Below are 18706 nucleotides of genomic sequence, written 5' to 3' on the forward strand. Positions count from 1 at the left end.
GTTTTACTGCCCCCTGCTGGAGACTGGAGCACACTGCAGTCCCTTTCAGGTCCATAGGGTTTTACTGCCCCCTGCTGGAGACTGGAGCACACTGCAGTCCCTTTCAGGTCCATATGGTTTTACTGCCCCCTGCTGGAGACTGGAGCACACTGCAGTCCCATTCAGGTCCATAGGGATTACTGCCCCCTGCTGGAGTCTGGAGCACACTGCAGTCCCTTTCAGGTCCATAGGGATCACTGCCCCCTGCTGGAGACTGGAGCACACTGCAGTCCCTGGCTTTCTTTGTGCAGCCGGATGATGAGGCCCTCATCAATACAGGTACTGTATGTAGAACCATAGTAAAGCCCAGTACGGACTATCAATACAGCTACTGTATGTAGAACCATAGTAAAGACCAGTATGGACTATCAATACAGATACTGTATGTAGAACCATAGTAAAGACCAGTATGGACTATCAATACAGATACTGTATGTAGAACCATAGTAAAGCCCAGTATGGACTATCCATACAGATACTGTATGTAGAACCATAGTAAAGACCAGTATGGACAATCAATACAGATAATGTATGTAGAACCATAGTAAAGACCAGTATGGACTATCAATACAGGTACTGTATGTAGAACCATAGTAAAGCCCAGTATGGACTATCAATACAGATACTGTATGTAGAACCATAGTAAAGACCAGTATGGACTATCAATACAGGTACTGTATGTAGAACCATAGTAAAGACCAGTATGGACTATCAATACAGATACTGTATGTAGAACCATAGTAAAGACCAGTATGGACTATCAATACAGATACTGTATGTAGAACCATAGTAAAGACCAGTATGGACTATCAATACAGATACTGTATGTAGAACCATAGTAAAGACCAGTATGGACTATCAATACAGGTACTGTATGTAGAACCATAGTAAAGACCAGTATGGACTATCAATACAGATACGGTATGTAGAACCATAGTAAAGACCAGTATGGACTATCAATACAGATACTGTGTGTAGAACCATAGTAAAGACCAGTATGGACTATCAATACAGGTACTGTATGTAGAACCATAGTAAAGACCAGTATGGACTATCAATACAGATACTGTATGTAGAACCATAGTAAAGACCAGTATGGACTATCAATACAGGTACTGTATGTAGAACCATAGTAAAGACCAGTATGGACTATCAATACAGGTACTGTATGTAGAACCATAGTAAAGACCAGTATGGACTATCAATACAGGTACTGTATGTAGAACCATAGTAAAGACCAGTATGGACTATCAATACAGGTACTGTATGTAGAACCATAGTAAAGACCAGTATGGACTATCAATACAGGTACTGTATGTAGAACCATAGTAAAGACCAGTATGGACTATCAATACAGATACTGTATGTAGAACCATAGTAAAGACCAGTATGGACTATCAATACAGATACTGTATGTAGAACCATAGTAAAGACCAGTATGGACTATCAATACAGGTACTGTATGTAGAACCATAGTAAAGACCAGTATGGACTATCAATACAGGTACTGTATGTAGAACCATAGTAAAGACCAGTATGGACTATCAATACAGGTACTGTATGTAGAACCATAGTAAAGACCAGTATGGACTATCAATACAGATACTGTATGTAGAACCATAGTAAAGACCAGTATGGACTATCAATACAAAGTGACCATTTAGAATGAGGCCCAGTTCAATGAGAGGAAGTCTTAACAGAACTGGGGGATGACAGACAGGAAGTGGGGGGGTGGAGATCTAATATATTGTTGTGCCAAACACTAAAGCATGATATTGTAATAAATCTACACCCTATTCCCTACGTAGAACACTACTTTAGACCTGGTCAGAAGCACCGTAGTGCACTACGTAGGGAATAGGGAACCATTTGGAAACAGAGACAGTAATTCCCCTGAACATCTTCCTCTTCCTCATCTGGTTTCTTGAACAGCCCTTCACTAGTAGAAAGTAAGTGATACCAGCTTGTAGTGGGCTGACTAGTCCTGAATTGTCCTTTAGTTCCTGGACCATTTTCCATGCAGCTCCAGGTGACAGAGAACACATCAATTAGGACCGAGCCAACAAGCTGATCAATGATACTGAGGAGAATTACATAGAGACAGAGAACCAACTGAGAAAACATATCAATGGTTCTGAATGACAACCAATATACATCAACACCAGACATCATGATTCATGGAAATGTACAAGATTAAAACATTGTATTGAATTTTAATTAATAACAAATCAGTTTACAGTTTAACCAGCTCAGCTATAGACTACACCAGCATGACTAGTATCTATGTGGACCCTACTACAGTTTAACCAGCTCAGCTATAGACTACACCAGCATGACTAGTATCTATGTGGACCCTACTACAGTTTAACCAGCTCAGCTATAGACTACACCAGCATGACTAGTATCTATGTGGACCCTACTACAGTTTAACCAGCTCAGCTATAGACTACACCAGCATGACTAGTATCTATGTGGACCCTACTACAGTTTAACCAGCTCAGCTATAGACTACACCAGCATGACTAGTATCTATGTGGACCCTACTACAGTTTAACCAGCTCAGCTATAGACTACACCAGCATGACTAGTATCTATGTGGAACCTACTACAGTTTAACCAGCTCAGCAGTATAATTATAATCATAGAGCCAAAACCCAGGATAGAGGGGCTGAGTGAATGTGGTCTGGACTCTGTGGAGGAGGGTCATTGTGTCAGAGACACTGTAGAAGGACAGAGTACCTGCCTTGTGATCCAGGTACACTCCTACTCTGGAGGACTTAGGGCCTGATACTTTAGTCTCAACATTATTGTGTCTGAAACAATAACCAACTCTATAGCAGTCTAATCTCCAGGACTTGTTATTGTATCCAAATCTACCACCTCTCTCTGTTCTGCTGATGTCTTTATATGAGACTGCTGTAACAACATCACCAGTCCACTCCACCTCCCAGTAACAGCGTCCAGACAGACCCTCTCTACACAGAACCTGACACCAGTTGGTGAATCTGTCTGGATGGACAGGATATGGTTGGACTTGGCCTGTATTGGTCACCTTTCTGTTCCCTTTAGACAGAGAGAGGCGTGTGTGTGCTGTGTTTGGGTCCAGTGTGAGCTGACAGGAATCTGGGAGAAGAGCAGAGACCAATGAGGGGAGTCAGAACAATAAGTTAAGTCAGATACTGTATCTACCCTGTCTTTGATTAGAGCACAGCAGAGATCAAATCAGAGAAATATGAGGAGTCAGATAGATACCCAGTCTTTGATTAGATCTACTATTGCTATATATTTCTAGAGGGATTGTTAGGAGTGTCAGTAAAAAGAGACTGTTAGTTACTTCACAATAAAGAGACTCACATTGTAACAACTGTTCTCTGGTCTTGGGCTCTGGAGGCAGTACAACATCCACTATATTCACTACAGACACACAAACACATTGACAGAGAGAGGGAATGTTATCATCAGACCATATTCCATATGTATATGACTAGTAGGGAACTTTCAATGGTCTAAAGTTGATGTTCTTATTGTTTTCAACACACCTGTAGTGGAGATCTTGGTCCATTCTCCTTTAAGGAAGTCTTCTAGTTTCTCTCTCAGTTCAGACACAGTCTTACTCACATCTCCAAAGTACTGAAGAGGACGGACAACGATGCTGGGTAAGTCTGAAGATACACTGATACTGGAGAGAGACTGATACCTCTGGAGAGAGAGAGAGAGAGAGAGACAGGGACAGAGAGAGGGAGAGACCGACAGAGAGAGGGAGAGACAGGGACAGAGAGAGGGAGAGACAGGGACGGAGAGAGGGAGAGACAGGGACGGAGAGAGGGAGAGGAAGAGACAGAGAGAGGAAGAGACAGAGAGAGAGGGAGAGAAAGGAACGGAGAGAGGGAGAGACCGACAGAGACAGGGACAGAGAGAGGGAGAGACAGAGAGAGGGAGAGACCGACAGAGAGAGGGAGAGAAAGGGACGGAGAGAGGGAGAGACAGAGAGAGGGAGAGACCGACAGAGACAGGGACAGAGAGAGGAAGAGACAGAGAGAGAGAGGGTCAGACAGAGAGAGAGGGGGTCGGACAGAGAGAGAGGGGGTCGGACAGAGAGAGAGGGGGTCGGACAGAGAGAGAGGGGGTCGGACAGAGAGAGAGGGGGTCAGACAGAGAGAGAGGGGGTCAGACAGAGAGAGAGAGGGTCAGACAGAGAGAGAGAGGGTCAGACAGAGAGAGAGAGGGTCAGACAGAGAGAGAGAGGGTCAGACAGAGAGAGAGAGGGTCAGACAGAGAGAGAGAGGGTCAGACAGAGAGAGAGAGGGTCAGACAGAGAGAGAGGGTCGGACAGAGAGAGAGAGGGACGGACAGAGAGAGAGGGACGGACAGAGAGAGAGGGACGGACAGAGAGAGAGAGGGACGGACAGAGAGAGAGAGGGACGGACAGAGAGAGAGAGGGACGGACAGAGAGAGAGAGGGACGGACAGAGAGAGAGAGGGACGACAGAGAGAGAGAGAGAGAGAGAGAGGGACGGACAGAGAGAGAGAGAGGGACAACAGAGAGAGAGAGAGGGAAGGAGAGAAAGAGGGACGGACAGAGAGAGAGAGGGACGGACAGAGAGAGAGAGGGACGGACAGAGAGAAAGAGGGACGGACAGAGAGAGAGAGGGACGGACAGAGAGAGAGAGGGACGGACAGAGAGAGAGAGGGACGGACAGAGAGAGAGAGGGACGGACAGAGAGAGAGGGACGACAGAGAGAGAGAGAGAGAGGGACGGACAGAGAGAGAGAGAGGGACAACAGAGAGAGAGAGAGAGGGAAGGAGAGAAAGAGGGACGGACAGAGAGAGAGAGAGGGACGGACAGAGAGAGAGAGGGACGGACAGAGAGAGAGAGGGACGACAGAGAGAGAGAGAGGGACGGCAGAGAGAGAGAGGGACGGACAGAGAGAGAGAGGGACGGACAGAGAGAGAGGGACGACAGAGAGAGAGAGAGAGAGGGACGGACAGAGAGAGAGAGAGGGACAACAGAGAGAGAGAGAGAGGGAAGGAGAGAAAGAGGGACGGACAGAGAGAGAGAGAGGGACGACAGAGAGAGAGAGAGAGAGAGAGAGGGACGGACAGAGAGAGAGAGAGGGACAACAGAGAGAGAGAGAGGGAAGGAGAGAAAGAGGGACGGACAGAGAGAGAGAGGGACGGACAGAGAGAGAGAGGGACGGACAGAGAGAAAGAGGGACGGACAGAGAGAGAGAGGGACGGACAGAGAGAGAGAGGGACGGACAGAGAGAGAGAGGGACGGACAGAGAGAGAGAGGGACGGACAGAGAGAGAGGGACGACAGAGAGAGAGAGAGAGAGGGACGGACAGAGAGAGAGAGAGGGACAACAGAGAGAGAGAGAGAGGGAAGGAGAGAAAGAGGGACGGACAGAGAGAGAGAGAGGGACGGACAGAGAGAGAGAGGGACGGACAGAGAGAGAGAGGGACGACAGAGAGAGAGAGAGGGACGGCAGAGAGAGAGAGAGAGGGACGGCAGAGAGAGAGAGAGACGGACGACAGAGAGACGGACAGAGAGAGAGAGAGGGACGGACAGAGAGAGAGAGGGGCGGACAGAGAGAGAGAGGGGTGGAGAGAGAGAGAGAGGTGGACAGAGAGAGAGAGAGGTGGACAGAGAGAGAGAGAGGTGGACAGAGAGAGAGAGAGGTGGACAGAGAGAGATAGGTGGACAGAGAGAGAGAGAGGTGGACAGAGAGAGAGAAAGGGACGGACAGAGAGAGAGAGGGGCGGACAGAGAGAGAGAGGGTCGGACAGAGAGAGAGAGGGTCAGACAGAGAGAGAGAGGGTCAGACAGAGAGAGAGAGGGTCAGACAGAGAGAGAGAGGGTCGGACAGAGAGAGAGAGGGTCAGACAGAGAGAGAGAGGGTCAGACAGAGAGAGAGAGGGTCAGACAGAGAGAGAGAGGGTCAGACAGAGAGAGAGAGGGTCAGACAGAGAGAGAGAGGGTCAGACAGAGAGAGAGAGGGTCAGACAGAGAGAGAGAGGGTCAGACAGAGAGAGAGAGGGTCAGACAGAGAGAGAGAGAGGGTCAGACAGAGAGAGAGAGAGGGTCAGACAGAGAGAGAGAGAGGGTCAGACAGAGAGAGAGAGAGGGTCAGACAGAGAGAGAGAGAGGGTCAGACAGAGAGAGAGAGAGGGTCAGACAGAGAGAGAGAGGGTCAGACAGAGAGAGAGAGGGTCAGACAGAGAGAGAGAGGGTCAGACAGAGAGAGAGAGAGAGAGAGAGAGGGACAACAGAGAGAGGGAAGGACGGACAGAGAGAGAGGGAGGGAAGGACGGACAGAGAGAGAGAGAGGGAAGGAGAGAGAGAGGGACGGACAGAGAGAGAGAGAGACGGACGGCAGAGAGAGAGACGGACGGCAGAGAGAGAGAGAGACGGACGACAGAGAGAGAGAGAGGGACGGACAGAGAGAGAGAGAGGGACGGACAGAGAGAGAGAGGGGATGGACAGAGAGAGAGAGGGGTGGACAGAGAGAGAGGGGTGGACAGAGAGATAGAGAGGTGGACAGAGAGAGAGAGAGGTGGACAGAGAGAGAGAGAGGTGGACAGAGAGAGAGAGAGGGGTGGACAGAGAGAGAGAGAGGTGGACAGAGAGAGAGAGAGGTGGACAGAGAGAGAGAGAGGTGGACAGAGAGAGAGAGAGGTGGACAGAGAGAGAGAGGTGGACAGAGAGAGAGAGAGGTGGACAGAGAGAGAGAGAGAGACAGAGACAGAGAGAGAAAGGGACGGACAGAGAGAGAGAGGAACGGACAGAGAGAGAGAGAGGGACGGACCGAGAGAGAGAGGGACGGACAGAGAGAGAGAGGGGTGGACAGAGAGAGAGAGGGGTGGACAGAGAGAGAGAGGGACGGACAGAGAGAGAGAGAGGGACGGACAGAGAGAGAAAGGGACGGACAGAGAGAGAGGGACGGACAGAGAGAGAGAGGGGTGGACAGAGAGAGAGAGGGGTGGACAGAGAGAGAGAGGGGTGGACAGAGAGAGAGAGAGGGACGGACAGAGAGAGAGGAACGGACAGACAGAGAGAGAGAGGGAGCGACAGGGATGGACAGAGAGAGAGGGACGACAGAGAGAGAGGGAGAGGGACGGACAGGGAGAGAGGGAGAGGGACGGACAGGGAGAGGGACGGACAGACAGAGAGAGGGAGAGACCGACAGAGAGAGGGAGAGACCGACAGAGAGGGAAAGAGGGACAGACAGGGAAAGAGAGACAGACAGGACAACATAATGATTGAGATGAATAGTTTCACGTGAAGTTAATTTCACATCACATGTAACAAGACAGTTTAGTTACCTGGAGGAAATGGATGTGATCCTCTGTGTGTGAGAGCTGCTCCAGCTCAGTGCCTCTCTTCCTCAGTTCAGCTATCTCCTGCTTCAGTTGCTCCAGGAGTCCTTCAGCTTGACTCACTTGAGCCTTCTCTTGGGCTCTGATCATCTCCTTCACCTCAGAGCTCCTTCTCTCAATGGAGCGGATCAGCTCAGTAAAGATCTGATCACTGTCCTCCACTGCTGACTGTGCAGAGCGCTGGAGAGAGAGAGAGAGAGACAGAGAGAGAGACGGAGAGAGAGAGAGAGAGAGATAGAGACAGAGTGAGACAGTAGGTTCAGTAGTCTATCTACACCTCATTGAGTCAGACCTCTGCCACCCTGCTCTCCAGGTCCACCAGGCCTTGTCCTCCCTCCTGGACAGACAGGTACAGAACACCTCTTGGTCCTGCTCTACTCTCCTCCCTCCTGGACAGACAGGTACAGAACACCTCTTGGTCCTGCTCTACTCTCCTCCCTCCTGGACAGACAGGTACAGAACACCTCTTGGTCCTGCTCTACTCTCCTCCCTCCTGGACAGACAGGTACAGAACACCTCTTGGTCCTGCTCTACTCTCCTCCCTCCTGGACAGACAGGTACAGAACACCTCTTGGTCCTGCTCTACTCTCCTCCCTCCTGGACAGACAGGTACAGAACACCTCTTGGTCCTGCTCTTCTCTCCTCCCTCCTGGACAGACAGGTACAGAACACCTCTTGGTCCTGCTCTACTCTCCTCCCTCCTGGACAGACAGGTACAGAACACCTCTTGGTCCTGCTCTTCTCTCCTCCCTCCTGGACAGACAGGTACAGAACACCTCTTGGTCCTGCTCTACTCTCCTCCCTCCTGGACAGACAGGTACAGAACACCTCTTGGTCCTGCTCTTCTCTCCTCCCTCCTGGACAGACAGGTACAGAACACCTCTTGGTCCTGCTCTACTCTCCTCCCTTCTGGACAGACAGGTACAGAACACCTCTTGGTATATATATATATATTATAATTCAGAACTTTTATATCTTTGGGACGTCCTGTTTGACAAAGATAAAGAAATATTTTTTCAAATGTTTATATTATCTGTGTCATTTATAGCCTGGCACAGATAGTAAAACTATATTAAATACAACGTTAACTAGATATTATCTGTGTCATTTATAGCCTGGTACAGATAGTAAAACTACATTAAATACAACGTTAACTAGATATTATCTGTGTCATTTATAGCCTGGCACAGATAGTAAAACTACATTAAATACAACGTTAACTAGATATTATCTGTGTCATTTATAGCCTGGTACAGATAGTAAAACTACATTAAATACAACGTTAACTAGATATTATCTGTGTCATTTATAGCCTGGCACAGATAGTAAAACTACATTAAATACAACGTTAACTAGATATTATCTGTGTCATTTATAGCCTGGCACAGATAGTAAAACTACATTAAATACAACGTTAACTAGATATTATCTGTGTCATTTATAGCCTGGCACAGATAGTAAAACTACATTAAATACAACGTTAACTAGATATTATCTGTGTCATTTATAGCCTGGCACAGATAGTAAAACTACATTAAATACAACGTTAACTAGATATTATCTGTGTCATTTATAGCCTGGCACAGGTAGTAAAACTACATTAAATACAACGTTAACTAGATATTATCTGTGTCATTTATAGCCTGGCACAGATAGTAAAACTACATTAAATACAACGTTAACTAGATATTATCTGTGTCATTTATAGCCTGGCACAGATAGTAAAACTACTGTAGCGACCCGCACAGACAGCTGTGTGTTATGTGTTCGGCTAGTAGGTGGTTGTGTTGTACTTACCAGTTCCCAGTGTTCGCGGGGTCCGACATGCCAATCAACCTGCTATCTGCCAATCACAGGAATGCCTGGGATGTTCTGATGCCGGGCATCCTGGTGGTTGGCGGAGTGGCGTGGAGGGGGCGGGGCATTGGAAGTTAAGGTTCAGCCTTTGTTCTCTCTCTTACGTCTGGGCTTCACAAGAGAAGGTCCCGATTGGCTTGTGGGGTATCTTTCATTTATTTGGCGTGAGCTAAGGCCAAACAGTAGCCTGTGTAAAGTTGCTAATAAACCGTCAATTCGTAACTCAATCCTCTGTCTGGACAATTGTTCCTTTATGATCTAGTCAGGTCATTACACTACATTAAATACAACGTTAACTAGATATCATCGCCACATAACTTATGTCGAGGGGGGACTTGAAATGGATACAATGTACTGTATGTAATGATATGTCTCTGTCTTCTAGATGGTATTCTATACTGTATGTAATGATATGTCTCTGTCTTCTAGATGGTGTTCTATACTGTATGTAATGATATGTCTTCTAGATGGTGTTCTATACTGTATGTAATGATATGTCTCTGTCTTCTAGATGGTGTTCTATACTGTATGTAGTGATATGTCTTCTAGATGGTATTCTATACTGTATGTAATGATATGTCTCTGTCTTCTAGATGGTATTCTATACTGTATGTAATGATATGTCTCTGTCTTCTAGATGGTGTTCTATACTGTATGTAATGATATGTCTTCTAGATGGTGTTCTATACTGTATGTAATGATATGTCTCTGTCTTCTAGATGGTGTTCTATACTGTATGTAATGATATGTCTTCTAGGTGGTGTTCTATACTGTATGTAATGATATGTCTCTGTCTTCTAGATGGTATTCTATACTGTATGTAATGATATGTCTCTGTCTTCTAGATGGTGTTCTATACTGTATGTAATGATATGTCTTCTAGATGGTGTTCTATACTGTATGTAATGATATGTCTTCTAGATGGTGTTCTATACTGTATGTAATGATATGTCTTCTAGATGGTGTTCTATACTGTATGTAATGATATGTCTTCTAGATGGTGTTCTATACTGTATGTAATGATATGTCTCCTAGATGGTGTTCTATACTGTATGTAATGATATGTCTTCTAGATGGTGTTCTATACTGTATGTAATGATATGTCTTCTAGATGGCGTTCTATACTGTATGTAATGTTATGTCTCTGTCTTCTAGATGGTGTTCTATACTGTATGTAATGATATGTCTTCTAGATGGTGTTCTATACTGTATGTAATGTTATGTCTCTGTCTTCTAGACATTACTATTCATTCATTTGGCAAAGTGGGTTCGGGGGTGGTAGTAGGGTCCACATAGATACTAGTCATGCTGGTGTAGTCTATAGCTGAGCTGGTTAAACTGTAGTAGGGTCCACATAGATACTAGTCATGCTGGTGTAGTCTATAGCTGAGCTGGTTAAACTGTAGTAGGGTCCACATAGATACTAGTCATGCTGGTGTAGTCTATAGCTGAGCTTGTTAAACTGTAGTAGGGTCCACATAGATACTAGTCATGCTGGTGTAGTCTATAGCTGAGCTGGTTAAACTGTAGTAGGGTCCACATAGATACTAGTCATGCTGGTGTAGTCTATAGCTGAGCTGGTTAAACTGTAAACTGATTTGTTATTAATTAAAATTCAATACAATGTTTTAATCTTGTACATTTCCATGAATCATGATGTCTGGTGTTGATGTATATTGGTTGTCATTCAGAACCATTGATATGTTTTCTCAGTTGGTTCTCTGTCTCTATGTAATTCTCCTCTGTATCATTGATCAGCTTGATGGCTCGGTCCTAATTGATGTGTTCTCTGTCACCTGGAGCTGCATGGAAAATGGTCCAGGAACTAAAGGACAATTCAGGACTAGTCAGCCCACTACCACAAGCTGGTATCACTTACTTTCTACTAAACTATATGGTCTGGTTTCCCAGACACAGATGAATCCTAGTCCTGGACTAAACAGTATGTTCAATGTAGATGTCCAGGAAACCGGCCCTAAATGTGTCATCTTTCATCCTCCCATACTGCTCAGTCCAGCAACATTAAACCTGTCCAGCAGGTGGTGCTGTTGACCAAACAATAAAACCAGCAGATATCTTGACTTGCCACTCAGTATATCAGTAATGTTCAGAATAGTACTTTAATATCATTGGAGATTGATGGTCTTTTTAATCCACTATCCAGAGTCAGGAACAGATGAAGTTGGGTCTGCTACTGTTCAGTGATTAAATATGATTTATGGTGATGGGAAATAATAAAAAACACTCAACTTCATCTAGTAATAGTTTTCCTTTGTTATTTATTCCAAGGTGTGTCTTTAACTTGTAAATGTATTGTGTGGAGGTGAGCTAGTGGTGTGGCTGATAGGATAGAATGAAAAGGGAGGAGGGGAGGAAGAGGGGAGGAGTGAAGGGCTGTTCAAGAAACCAGATGAGGAAGAGGAAGATGTTCAGGGGAATTACTGTCTCTGTTCCAAATGGTTCCCTATTCCCTACGTAGTGCACTACGGTGCTTCTGACCAGGTCTAAAGTAGTGTTCTACGTAGGGTATAGGGTGTAGATTTATTACAATATCATGCTTTAGTGTTTGGCACAACAATATATTAGATCTCCACCCGCCCACTTCCTGTCTGTCATCCCCCAGTTCTGTTAAGACTTCCTCTCATTGAACTGGGTCTCATTCTAAATGGTCACTTTGTATTGATAGTCCATACTGGTCTTTACTATGGTTCTACATACAGTACCTGTATTGATAGTCCATACTGGTCTTTACTATGGTTCTACATACAGTATCTGTATTGATAGTCCATACTGGTCTTTACTATGGTTCTGCATACAGTACCTGTATTGATAGTCCATACTGGTCTTTACTATGGTTCTACATACAGTATCTGTATTGATAGTCCATACTGGTCTTTACTATGGTTCTACATACAGTATCTGTATTGATAGTCCATACTGGTCTTTACTATGGTTCTACATACAGTACCTGTATTGATAGTCCATACTGGTCTTTACTATGGTTCTACATACAGTACCTGTATTGATAGTCCATACTGGTCTTTACTATGGTTCTACATACAGTACCTGTATTGATAGTCCATACTGGTCTTTACTATGGTTCTACATACAGTACCTGTATTGATAGTCCATACTGGTCTTTACTATGGTTCTGCATACAGTACCTGTATTGATAGTCCATACTGGTCTTTACTATGGTTCTACATACAGTACCTGTATTGATAGTCCATACTGGTCTTTACTATGGTTCTACTTACAGTACCTGTATTGATAGTCCATACTGGTCTTTACTATGGTTCTACTTACAGTACCTGTATTGATAGTCCATACTGGTCTTTACTATGATTCTACATACAGTATCTGTATTGATAGTCCATACTGGTCTTTACTATGGTTCTACTTACAGTATCTGTATTGATAGTCCATACTGGTCTTTACTATGGTTCTACTACAGTATCTGTATTGAGAGTCCATACTGGTCTTTACTATGGTTCTACATACAGTACCTGTATTGATAGTCCATACTGGGCTTTACTATGGTTCTACATACAGTACCTGTATTGATAGTCCATACTGGTCTTTACTATGGTTCTACATACAGTACCTGTATTGATAGTCCATACTGGTCTTTACTATGGTTCTACATACAGTACCTGTATTGATAGTCCATACTGGTCTTTACTATGGTTCTACATACAGTATCTGTATTGATAGTCCATACTGGTCTTTACTATGGTTCTACATACAGTACCTGTATTGATAGTCCATCATCATCCGGCTGCACAAAGAAAGCCAGGGACTGCAGTGTGATCCAGTCTCCAGCAGGGGGCAGTAAAACCCTATGGACCTGAAAGGGACTGCAGTGTGCTCCAGTCTCCAGCAGGGGGCAGTAAAATCCTATAGACCTGAAAGGGACTGTAGTGTGCTCCAGTCTCCAGCAGGGGGCAGTAAAATCCTATAGACCTGCAAGGGACTGCAGTGTGCTCCAGTCTCCAGCAGGGGGCAGTAAAATCCTATGGACCTGAAAGGGACTGCAGTGTGCTCCAGTCTCCAGCAGGGGGCAGTAAAATCCTATAAACCTGCAAGGGACTGCAGTGTGCTCCAGTCTCCAGCAGGGGGCAGTAAAACCCTATGGACCTGAAAGGGACTGCAGTGTGCTCCAGTCTCCAGCAGGGGGCAGTAAAACCCTATGGACCTGAAAGGGACTGCAGTGTGCTCCAGTCTCCAGCAGGGGTAGTAAAACCCTATGGACCTGAAAGAGACTGCAGTGTGCTCCAGTCTCCAGCAGGGGGCAGTAAAACCCTATGGACCTGAAAGGGAAAGTGAGGAGTAAATATCAAAAGTGAATTTACATTGATGTTTCCACGGAGACATGAATCATATTCACGAGGCACCAAACTGAAGAATATGAACTGAAACACGAAGGGACTAACTGAACCTTAATAATTCTGTTGCTAAATGTTTTGCTACAGTGTTCTCTAACGAATAACACCCTGGATTCAAATACTATTTGAAATCTTTCCAACACTTTGAGCATTTCCTTTGTCATCCAGGTGGGCGGGGTTTGTTTGTACTTTTAGGACTTTTCTATTGGTTCCATTACAACAAACTCAATCAAACACTGCTTATTAAGTATTCAACATTATTTTAACGCAGGTCTGTTTCCACATGCAATAAGCCTGTAACGTCTTGTATGATCTCATCAGGTGAAGGTGTGTCAAATGGAAGGGCAAGTCTCACCACTGAGAGGAAAACATCACTGGTCCACCTCTGCATCAGGTCAGCTATGTTGATCAGTACTGTCCCAGGGATGCTGGGAGCAGAGATGAACTCCCCTGACCTGGTACCACCTATGGAGTTGTCATTTTAATATCAGTTTAACCCCATTACTGCTATAACACATAAACCATGTTAATAGAATGAAATGGATCCAGGTTCCATTTATTCTACATTAGATTTACTGCCTGTGGAACACTTCTCCAAAGTGGTCTGAAATCAAGATGACTGCAGGTCTGAATCCCAAACTAATGGGGGGAAATGGATCCATCTAATAAGATGGTATTTAGAGGTTTGAACCTTTCTATTGGGGTGAACAATCCCCTTAACATACAGTACCAGTCAAAAGTTTGGACACACCAATTCATTCAAGGGTTTTTCTTTATTTTTACTATTTTCTACATTGTAGAATAATAGTGAAGACATCAAAACTATGGAATAACACATATGGAATCATGTAGTAACCAACAACGTGTTCAACAAATTAAGTGGAGGCCAGGTCATCTGATGCAGCACTACATCACTCTCCTTCTTGGTCAAATAGCCCTTACACAGCCTGGAGGGGTGTTGGGTCATTGTCCTGCAGAAAAAACTAATTATAGTCCCACTAAGCACAAACCAGATGGGATGTCGTATCGCTGCAGATTGCTATGGTAGCCATGCTGGTTAAGTGTGCCTTGAATTCTAAATAAATCACTGACAGTGTCTCCAGCAAAGCACCTTCACACCTCCTCCTCTGTGCTTCACGGTGGAAAATACACATGCAGAGATCATCTGTTCACCTACTCTGCTTCTCACAAAGACACGGCGGTTGGAACCAGAAGTCTTAAATCTGGACTCATCAGACCAAAGGACAGATTTCCACTGGTCTAATGTCCATTGCTCGTGTTTCTTGACCCATGCAAGTCTCTTCTTCTTATTGATGTCCTTTAGTAGTGGTTTCTACTTTAACATTATAGATGGGTTGGGTTAGTCTCCTCTTCTTATTGATGTCCTTTAGTAGTGGTTTCTACTTTAACATTATAGATGGGTTGGGTTAGTCTCTTCTTCTTATTGGTGTCCTTTAGTAGTGGTTTCTTTGCAGCAATTCATAGTGAGGGTGTTTTCTGTTAACAGAATGTGTTTCTTATTAAAAGGCTGAATATCACTAAAGGGAATAAGCAAAGACACTATGTGTAATTCTAGAAATTAGTTTACTTATTGGTATAATTCTATCATGAACTATAGTTATCTGTACTTATTGGTACAGTGCCTTGCGAAAGTATTCGGCCCCCTTGAACTTTGCGACCTTTTGCCACATTTCAGGCTTCAAACATAAAGATATAAAACTGTATTTTTTTGTGAAGAATCAACAACAAGTGGGACACAATCATGAAGTGCAACGACATTTATTGGATATTTCAAACTTTTTTAACAAATCAAAAACTGAAAAATTGGACGTGCAAAATTATTCAGCCCCTTTACTTTCAGTGCAGCAAACTCTCTCCAGAAGTTCAGTGAGGATCTCTGAATGATCCAATGTTGACCTAAATGACTAATGATGATAAATACAATCCACCTGTGTGTAATCAAGTCTCCGTATAAATGCACCTGCACTGTGATAGTCTCAGAGGTCCGTTAAAAGCGCAGAGAGCATCATGAAGAACAAGGAACACACCAGGCAGGTCCGAGATACTGTTGTGAAGAAGTTTAAAGCCGGATTTGGATAAAAAAAATATTTCCCAAGCTTTAAACATCCCAAGGAGCAATGTGCAATCGATAATATTGAAATGGAAGGAGTATCAGACCACTGCAAATCTACCAAGACCTGGCCGTCCCTCTAAACTTTCAGCTCATACAAGGAGAAGACTGATCAGAGATGCAGCCAAGAGGCCCATGATCACTCTGGATGAACTGCAGAGATCTACAGCTGAGGTGGGAGACTCTGTCCATAGGACAACAATCAGTCGTATATTGCACAAATCTGGCCTTTATGGAAGAGTGGCAAGAAGAAAGCCATTTCTTAAAGATATCCATAAAAAGTGTTGTTTAAAGTTTGCCACAAGCCACCTGGGAGACACACCAAACATGTGGAAGAAGGTGCTCTGGTCAGATGAAACCAAAATTGAACTTTTTGGCAACAATGCAAAACGTTATGTTTGGCGTAAAAGCAACACAGCTGAACACGCCATCCCCACTGTCAAACATGGTGGTGGCAGCATCATGGTTTGGGCCTGCTTTTCTTCAGCAGGGACAGGGAAGATGGTTCAAATTGATGGGAAGATGGATGGAGCCAAATACAGGACCATTCTGGAAGAAAACCTGATGGAGTCTGCAAAAGACCTGAGACTGGGACGGAGATTTGTCTTCCAACAAGACAATGATCTAAAACATAAAGCAAAATCTACAATGGAATGGTTCAAAAATAAACATATCCAGGTGTTAGAATGGCCAAGTCAAAGTCCAGACCTGAATCCAATCGAGAATCTGTGGAAAGAACTGAAAACTGCTGTTCACAAATGCTCTCCATCCAACCTCACTGAGCTCGAGCTGTTTTGCAAGGAGGAATGGGAAAAAATGTCAGTCTCTCGATGTGCAAAACTGATAGAGACATACCCCAAGCGACTTACAGCTGTAATCGCAGCAAAAGCTGGCGCTACAAAGTATTAACTTAAGGGGGCTGAATCATTTTGCACGCCCAATTTTTCAGTTTTTGATTTGTTAAAAAAGTTAGAAATATCCAATAAATGTCGTTCCACTTCATGATTGTGTCCCACTTGTTGTTGATTCTTCACAAAAAAATACAGTTTTATATCTTTATGTTTGAAGCCTGAAATGTGGCAAAAGGTCGCAAAGTTCAAGGGGGCCGAATACTTTCGCAAGGCACTGTATAATTCTATAATGTACTATAGTGATCTGTACTTATTGGTATAATTCTATAATGAACTATAGTAATCTGTACTTATTGGTATAGTTCTATAATCTCCTATAGTAATCTGTACTTATTATTTTCTGGAAATAATGTATAGGTGCTCCACCAATATAAATGATCCAAGGAACTAGACGGGAGGGGAACCCCGCCTAGAGGAAAGAACTTAGATTTGGAAACAATGGTGGAGTAAAGCCGAGGGGATCTGGTTATTAGCATAAAGTGGAGGGACGATGACACTTCTATAAGCATGAAACTGTATAAAAGGAGTGGACTGAGACTGAGTCCGGCAGTTGGTCCATGGCCCAGCTCGGCTTGTTACTTTGTAATAAAGTCTATTTGAATTCACAAGATCTGGTATCTGAGAAATGTGATTGAGCGAATATTTCCACGACATAAATGGCAAGCTTGCCAGGAGTGGCTACAAGGGACCAGCAAATGGTGGAAAACTCTGTGACTGCAGACGGGTCTTTCTGGACGAATTGAGCAAACAGGTGGCCACCTAGATGAGAGGTAAGCTGTTTTTATGTAACTAGCGAAGTCAGTTAAGAACAAATTCTTATTTACATTGACAGCCTACTGGGGAACAGTGGGTTAACTGCCTTGTTCAGGGGCAGAACGACAGATTTTTGCCTTATCAGCTCGGGGATTTGATGTTGCAACCTTTCAAATGATTAGTCCAATGCTCTAACCACTAGACTACCTGCCGCCCCAGTTCTTACTTACTTCTTACTTATAAAAACACCAAGTTGGTTTCTCAAAATTTATTGAACTAAAAATATCGGGGGCTTTTGAATTCAATAAATGCAAAATAATGGAAGAATAAACATGAACAAATGAAAAAGCTTTAAGGGTTGTAACAGAATAAAATGAATAATATTGTGGCCGCTGCAGATTGGGAGTTGTGTGTTTCATCTGTTCTGGATGGTTCAGTTGAGTGGAGTTATTCACCTGTCTTGTTCAGGTGGTTCATCTGACCAGTCTGTTCAGTCTGTTTGAGTTAGGATTGTGTTGTCTGATTCAGTTTGGCCAGACTTGTTTGTTCAGTCTGTTTGAATTAGGATTGTGTTATCTGATTCAGTTTGGCCAGACTTGTTTGTTCAGTCTGTTTGAGTTAGGATTGTGTTGTCTGATTCAGTTTGGCCAGACTTGTTTGTTCAGTCTGTTTGAGTTAGGATTGTGTTGTCTGATTCAGTTTGGCCAGACTTGTTTGTTCAGTCTGTTTGAGTTAGGATTGTGTTGTCTGATTCAGTTTGGCCAGACTTGTTTGTTCAGTCTGTTTGAGTTAGGATTGTGTTGTCTGATTCAGTTTGGCCAGACTTGTTTGTTCAGTCTGTTTGAGTTAGGATTGTGTTGTCTGATTCAGTTTGGCCAGACTTGTTTGTTCAGTCTGTTTGAGTTAGGATTGTGTTGTCTGATTCAGTTTGTTCAGTCTGTTTGAGTTAGGATTGTGTTGACTGATTCAGTTTGGCCAGACTACTCAGACAGGTAAAACCCTGTGGTTACTACTCAGACAGGTAAAACCCTGTGGTTACTACTCAGACAGGTAAAACCCTGTGGTTACTACTCAGACAGGTAAAACCCTGTGGTTACTACTCAGACAGGTAAAACCCTGTGGTTACTGCTTGGCTGTGTTGAGGAAGTTAATCAGTAAAGGACTACTCAGACAGGTAAAACCCTGTGGTTACTACTCAGACAGGTAAAACCCTGTGGTTACTACTCAGACAGGTAAAACCCTGTGGTTACTGCTC

At 44.1% G+C, this 18706-nt stretch overlaps 1 protein-coding gene across 1 annotated transcript in view; it reads right to left on the reverse strand.

Annotated features, from left to right (window-relative positions):
- Positions 1-2236: 2236 nt before the first annotated feature.
- LOC139407468 (tripartite motif-containing protein 16-like) overlaps positions 2237-18706 on the reverse strand; it is a 43010-nt gene continuing 26540 nt past the window's right edge. Inside the window, exons 7-11 of the mRNA XM_071151263.1 lie at positions 7707-7803; positions 7361-7594; positions 3579-3738; positions 3394-3453; positions 2237-3162 (exon numbers count right to left, since the gene is read on the reverse strand). Of these exons, the coding sequence (XP_071007364.1) occupies positions 2645-3162; positions 3394-3453; positions 3579-3738; positions 7361-7594; positions 7707-7803 (1069 nt within the window). The 3' untranslated portion in view covers positions 2237-2644. The remainder of the gene's footprint in view (positions 3163-3393; positions 3454-3578; positions 3739-7360; positions 7595-7706; positions 7804-18706) is intronic.

Source organism: Oncorhynchus clarkii, chromosome 4 (assembly GCF_045791955.1).
Source record: "Oncorhynchus clarkii lewisi isolate Uvic-CL-2024 chromosome 4, UVic_Ocla_1.0, whole genome shotgun sequence".
Classification (NCBI taxonomy): Eukaryota; Metazoa; Chordata; class Actinopteri; order Salmoniformes; family Salmonidae; genus Oncorhynchus; species Oncorhynchus clarkii.